Source organism: Lotus japonicus, chromosome 1 (genome assembly GCF_012489685.1).
Source record: "Lotus japonicus ecotype B-129 chromosome 1, LjGifu_v1.2".
NCBI lineage: Eukaryota > Viridiplantae > Streptophyta > Magnoliopsida > Fabales > Fabaceae > Lotus > Lotus japonicus.
Window position 1 is genome coordinate 37858726 of NC_080041.1, and position 7302 is coordinate 37866027.

General features: G+C 34.1%; 1 protein-coding gene across 1 annotated transcript; it reads right to left on the reverse strand.

The window, feature by feature from the left end:
- Positions 1 to 1832: 1832 nt before the first annotated feature.
- Positions 1833 to 6870, reverse strand: LOC130734998 (dynamin-related protein 4C-like). Its single transcript, XM_057587216.1, has 3 exons — positions 6161 to 6870; positions 4101 to 4218; positions 1833 to 3153 (listed from the first exon to the last, which is right to left on the reverse strand). The coding sequence occupies exons 1-3, from the start codon at positions 6868 to 6870 to the stop codon at positions 1954 to 1956; spliced, it is 2028 nt and encodes a 675-aa protein (XP_057443199.1). The 3' UTR covers positions 1833 to 1953.
- Between the last annotated feature and the right edge of the window lie 432 nt (positions 6871 to 7302).

Consider the following 7302-nt stretch of genomic DNA (forward strand, 5'->3'; position numbering starts at 1 on the left):
ATATATGCACTTCCATTGTAACTTTAAGTGTCTTATAGCTCAAGTGAGCTTTACATAAAAACTTAACCAAATTATGATATTAAAACTTATTTAATGACATTAAACACTTATTACTTAACATTTTTACGTAATTTAAATATTTCAAATTAACTTAATAATTTTTCATATTATTAAATAAATAAACATTTTAATTTTTAAAATTATTTCTATGCTAATAATTAAATTTGAGTAATTTTAATTATTTTTTTATAACAAAAGAACTTTATTATAGAATGAGAAAAGATGATGAGAACAACCCTATGAAAAAGAACTATATTATATTTATTGAAATGTCTTAACACAATTTTTTATATTTATAATTAAAAAATATTTTTATTTTATTTGGTTAAACTATAATAGTTTTTATATAATGTTAAAAAGTATTGTACGTAAACCCGTGCGATGCACGAGTATAATATCTAGTTGTCATGATTTCTTTACAACTTAACACATAAAACTGAAAAGAGTTTATGGAAGCTATTAATTTGGCATGCTACATAATAAATAAAACAGCATGTAGCCATGTACAATATAAAAGAATAGAGATGGTCACCGTAATTGAATGGATTTGTTACATTATCTTTTTATTTATAAATGTGACATTTTTTAAAAGAAAGAATAATTAAAATATCAACGGGTGGTCAGTTCAAGTAGTGCATAGTACAAGATATACTTATAAGCACACAAAAATAAATTAAAACACTTTAAAAATACATATATTATTAATAGATTTAACAGTTACAATTTATTTTTACCATTTTCATGTATATATAGATAATTTGTTATTACATATTTAAAAGTCGAGGGGTTTCATATACATTTTATATTTTCTTTCATACTATAATTTTTATAACTTGCAATTTAATTCTTTACATTTTAAATAATGGACTCAAGAGTTCCAAATTGTCTCATAAACTGTCTAACATGTGTTTAACTAAACTTTTTTTATTAGAATAATGAGGGCAATAAGATCAAACTTTAGATCACTTGGCCATAGCGGCGCCCGCAACAATGACTTCATTAATCAGAATTCTAAACAAGATTATTCTTGTATAAAATCAATTATCCTAAAAGCTTAAGTTATTGGGTAAGATCACATGATTGATGTTTAATAATTCTCAAACATTCATCTATTACAACTTTCAAGTTAGAAACATTGAATTCTTTCCTAAGGAAATGACCATGGTGAAAGAAACAAAAGATATTAATTAAAAATAATAGTACTTTGGATTTTTTCAATTGAATAAAAATCAATAATTATTTATTCACACCTCAAAATGAGGTGGAATGAGGTGGAGGAAGAGAGAGATAGGAAGAAAAGAAAAAGTAAGAGTGATAAAGTATAAGATGTGATAAAGAGGAGAGAGATAGAAATAAAAATATGTGGAAATGAAGTGTATAAAAAAAGATGTGTGTATATATCATTACCCAATAAAAATTGCTACCCCATCCTTTAAACAGTTGGATACTTGGAGGTGATGCACACTAGAAAAGAAATGAGAGTCGGACAGCAAAGTGAACATGACAATTCAGCTCCTTGCCAAACCCTGTTTGAAAAATCAAACAATGATATAGAAGGAAATCTAGTAAGAGTTAACTTTCGTTATGTAAACATTACCCATGCAAAATTCAACATAACCAGCACGATTCAATTAACAGAACTGTCAATCATACAAAACAACATCAACAGAACAAGAACAAAAAAGGAAACTATCAAACTACCAAGACCTAAAAATGGCCGGTAGACCTAAAAATGACCGAAACACGTTTTGATCAAAAGAAAAAACATGAAAACAACCTTCAAAATACATAAACCAAACAAAAAAAATGGAGACCCTCAAACTGCTAATACTTCCAAAACGACAGAATAGCTGGATTATAGGCCAGGACACCACCAAGAACATGGGAACATCACTACGAATTATCACCATAACTTCCAATTCTGTTCAGGATATTTGCCACAGTCTCCTTGCTTTCCCTGAGGACTTTCACACTTCTGTTCAGCTTTTCTCTCTTCCCAGAAATAGATGGAGACTCCTCCAACAGCCTCTCAATCCCACCGTCCTTTGGAGACATGAAATCATCGCAAATCTCCTTTTCCAGCTCATGGTCAACAAGGTCTTTGATACTCATCCTTAAATGCAATGCCATACAGTCAATCAGCCTCCTCTGCACAATCTTCCAATAAGCTATCATTCTCACCTTCAAATCAAAGGCTTGACTTAGTATGTTGGGGTGATCCCTCAAATAACCAACATCAATTACCCCGACACCTTCAAGCCTTACTATTGACAGATTTTTAGTAGTGTCCAATACTTGATTCAAAAAAGAATCTTGACGGGATATCAGCTTATCATATTCCTGCAAGTACTCAGGATTACAAGTGTAATCCGTGTGCTTCTCCATTTCTATAGCTTCTAGCACATGTTTGATTGAATTTTCCTTCTTCTTAGCAATAACTTTCTTCCCTGCTCTTCTTGTTGAAACCTGAAGCTGATAATAGTTTCCCGAATGAAGCATTAGAACAGAAATCACGACAGTTTCTAGATAGTCCCATACTTTTTCAACAAAATCAATTGGTTTATGTGCAATCGCAGTTACTTTCCTCTGGAGTATAGTAAGAAAAACAGATCTCGGCATAAAGTTTGGTAGACCAATCAACTTGGCTTCCTCCAGCACCTTTATCTCTTCCATCAGAAAATCCTTGGTAGGATCACTTGCAGGGCAATTGTGAAGATCACTTGCGCAAGAGTCAAGCATTTCCACCAAGCGAGCAGTGCAATGCATATGCTTGTCTTTCTCTTCAGGGTACTCCCCAAAATCTCCTGTTAGAAGAATTTTTTTAAGGTATTCGTTGGACAACCCAATGATATGGATGAAAGCGGACATGGCATCAGCAACTGAAGTTAAGTTGGCCGGCAATTTATCTAACTCAGATAAGTTATTTGCAAGCTTCTCATTGATTTTCTTAACAATCTCTGGCAAAGTTTTAGATATGATCATTGCTTGAACCTGAACAAGCTTTTTTGCCAAAACAGGAATACCCACAATAGATTTGTCTTTTTTGGAAAGAAGTGGGTGAGACTCAAACAGCTTTAGTTCTGACTTTTTTACCTTCCTAGTATAAATTTAGAATTTATTTACCAAATTGGTGTAACTTTTAAAATATTTACGGAACTAGTGTAAGTCGCCACTACCAGTGGCGATATATCTTTTTTTTCTCACCCTCACAAGAAATCGTCAGTAGGTGTGGTGATATTTGTTTTTTTTTGTATCGTCACTAGGATTGGCGACTTGGCGTTAATATTATATATGTATTTTTTATTAGTGTCGCAATTATAAGTGGCGACTTTGATTTTTTTTTTTAACAAAACGCCATTAGCACTGGCGATATCATATTTTTTTTAACAAGCTTTTTTAAAACATTACTTTTTGATTTTGGTTATAATGGTATTTTGAAATTCCTATAGTATTTACGTTTTAATTTTTTGTTCAGTTTGATTTATTTTAGAATTTATAAAATATAGTTTTCTTAAACACTAAAATATATAGTTAATTTTAAGTTAAATAGTAATACATTAAATAATAACACTATATATAGAGGTTTAGTAGTTAGTTACTTTTAAAAATAAAAATAAAAACAAATAGTCCATAAAAAAATTAAATGTATGCATGTCAAAAAAAATATGCATGCCATTATAATAAAACGTGGATACTATTTTTAATTTTTAAGAAAAAACCAAAAAACAAATCGCCAATCTTGTTGGCGTTACTATTTAAAAAAATATCGCCACTGCTAATGGCGTTTTGTTAAAAAAAAATTAAAAGAATACATATATATTGTTAACGCCAACCATAATGACGATACTAAAAAAAAGAAAAATATCGCCACACCTACTGGCGATTTCTTATGAGGGTGAGAGAAAAAAAAAAAGATATCGTCACCGGTAGTGGCGATTTACACTAATTCCGTAAATATTTTAAAAGTTGTACCAGATTGGTAAATAAATTCTAAATTTACACTACCAAGGTAAAAAAGTCTTTAGTTCTTCCATTCTTGCTTCCTCATAAGACTCCTCTCCAATGCGGTTTCTGACACAAACATAACCAAGACCTATCTTTACATCATCAGCAGTCACCTTCTCTAACAAGCCTTCAGGGGACTTGTCAGCCTTTGTTGATGCAGGAGCAGATTAATTAGGAATTTATTATTTTTAGTATTTTTAAATATATTTAGGATCTATTCCGAATCTATTCTGTTTTTAATTAAGTTTAGGATCAATTTGTTAGGATTTGTTATTTTTAATTACTTTCTAATTGAGTTTAGGATCTTTTAGTTAGGATTTTCTTTATTTTTAGTTTCATTAGAGTTTTCCTATTTCTCTATTTAAGCACTTGTAAGGCAATAGCCTATTCAGTTTATTGATAATCAAATTTGAGATTTCTCTCTCTTTACTGGTGGATTCCAGACTTTCTGGTGGATTCCAGAGTTATCTTTTTAGGGTTCAGTGCTTGCTAACCCTTACTTTCTGGTGGATTCCAGAAACCTTTTCTTTTTAGGATTTGCAATTGCAAACCGTTGTGCGTTCCGCTGCATCAAGTGGTATCAGAGCAGGCTTTCTCCTGTCTCTTTTTGAAGCTTGATCTATCATGGGAGATCAAACAGCAACCAAAGCAGACCTGAAGGATGTTACCGCGGCTTTTACCGCGGCCCTCACTGCTATGACGCAACAGGTGGCGACGTTCATGGCGGCTATAACGGCGCAAATCAATAACACCTACAACGTGAATCGGAACCGACAAGACAGGAGAGGGAAACCACATAGGTTTCTGTGTGACAACGACAACAATCATTCCGCTATATACTTACCTTCCCAATCCTTACCTTCACCATCGGTATCTCATCCTTATTACCAAGTTCAGTACCCAACCTCTAAAACCACCGAAACTCCACACCCCCAACCTGCTACATCCAACCTTATCAATCCTTACCCCAACATATCACCGACTGCAAATCCAATTTCCTTGCCACAATCCCTATCAAAACCTACTTTAAATTCATGTCCATCTGCAAGACCTATGTACGCAACTTCTTTGGAATCAGATTCTCAAATTTCATTTGCGCCATCCTCTATTGTTGACATGGAAGATGAGGCAAAAATGTCGGTGGATGATTTGGTACCATCTGCGCAGAAACCAAGGGAAGTTGACGTTACAAAAGATGAAAACTTTGGCCACATGAAGTCCTCAGAGTTTCTTACATTCAAATCTTCAACTCCGCTTCCTACAGGAGTACAAAGCACTATCCCCTATAATTCAAAAGCCCCCAAGGTTATTTTGGAGAAACTGGAGAGGTTAGAATTGCTTAAAGATAGTGATGGTGCTCATGAGATATTTGTTGAAGGAGATGATGAAAAAATAGTTCGGAGTTGTAGTAATTGTGTTGTTCGTTTGGTTGGTTTGCATATTGAAGCCTTTTATTTAGAAGAGAACTTGTGGTCAAGTTCTTTGGAGAAGAGGAGAATGTAAAGACATCAGAGGCACTTGGTTATTACGCATCAGATAGTTCTACACAAATTTGGGTATTTGACCCTGGCATTCTTAATGTCGTTCATGAGTTCTGGACAGAGGCCTCCTTTGTTTTTTTTTGTTACGTTAGAACTCGGGGTTGAGTTCTTCACAAGAAGAGGAGACTGATGCAGGAGCAGATTAATTAGGAATTTATTATTTTTAGTATTTTTAAATATATTTAGGATCTATTCCGAATCTATTCTGTTTTTAATTAAGTTTAGGATCAATTTGTTAGGATTTGTTATTTTTAATTACTTTCTAATTGAGTTTAGGATCTTTTAGTTAGGATTTTCTTTATTTTTAGTTTCATTAGAGTTTTCCTATTTCTCTATTTAAGCACTTGTAAGGCAATAGCCTATTCAGTTTATTGATAATCAAATTTGAGATTTCTCTCTCTTTACTGGTGGATTCCAGACTTTCTGGTGGATTCCAGAGTTATCTTTTTAGGGTTCAGTGCTTGCTAACCCTTACTTTCTGGTGGATTCCATAAACCTTTTCTTTTTAGGATTTGCATTTGCAAACCCTTGTGCGTTCCGCTGCATCATTTGTGACCACATCAAGTGTTCTCAATCCATTGCTGTCCACAGTCTGTGACATCTTAATGGACTCATTAGTGGTGAAATCTCGAGAGGCACAAAGAAAATTCAAGATGATGCTTTCATCAGGAGTAATGTACTCCATGATAATATCTTTAACTAGGTCACAAATGTTCTCAGGTTGTCCATGAACAGCCACCCTAGTAATGCCGGGAAGATCAACCATTGCAAGATCAGGTACACCGTTCTTCTTCACCAACAGAGTCAATGGATTGTTGGAAATCCCTTTACCAGGACCAGCAAGCTTCTCCGTGGCACTGTTAATTTCATCAGATATATGTTCTTCATCTGTTGTAATGGTTTCGCCATTAAACTCCAAAATAAGTTCTGGCTTTGTGAGAGGGTGGTTTTGGAGCCTCATGATCAAAGGGACCCTGGTGCAAATGCCTTGGCCACGGGGTAAGCTGATTCCAGCAAGAGATTCAAGTACACTGGACTTTCCAGAGGATTGATCACCAACAACAACAATTGTTGGAAGTTGTATTCCCTCTTTAGCAATGTTAAGTCGCCTCAGGTTTTCGACGGCATCAAGAACAGGACGAATCTTCTCATTGTATGATGATATTATTGGTGCAACAGCAAGAGGTTGAGGCTGTTCATCAAGGACTAATGCAAGTGAGTCCTCACGTTGGTTAGCAGTAGAAGCAGCCTTTTCTGAAGCCATTTTTAGTGGACACACACAGCACACAGGTGATACACTGAGAAGGTGCAAAATGAATATAATTAGAACTGTTTGGCATGGTTAAGATTAGTGGAGTGATGACCCTGTTTTAGTAGTGTTTTTAGGGTCATTTCTTTGGTTGTTTTGAGTCTTTTTGTTGAGTCTCATGTAGTGTTTCATGCATTCTCATGCATTTTTATTCTTTTCTTTAGTCTTTATTTTGTTTTGGTAATTTAGTAGTTTTATAGGTAGTTTTCTTGCATTTTAAGTAAAGTTTAGGACTTGCATGGTTTTGTTGTGTTTTATGAAGGACCTCTTGTGCTAATGAGCTCTTGGAGCTTCTAGAATCTTCCTTGTCTTGTTGGTTAGGTTTGGAGTGCAGAAACTGAAGGAGAAAGAAGGCCAAGAAGCATGGAATTGATGAAGAACATAAAG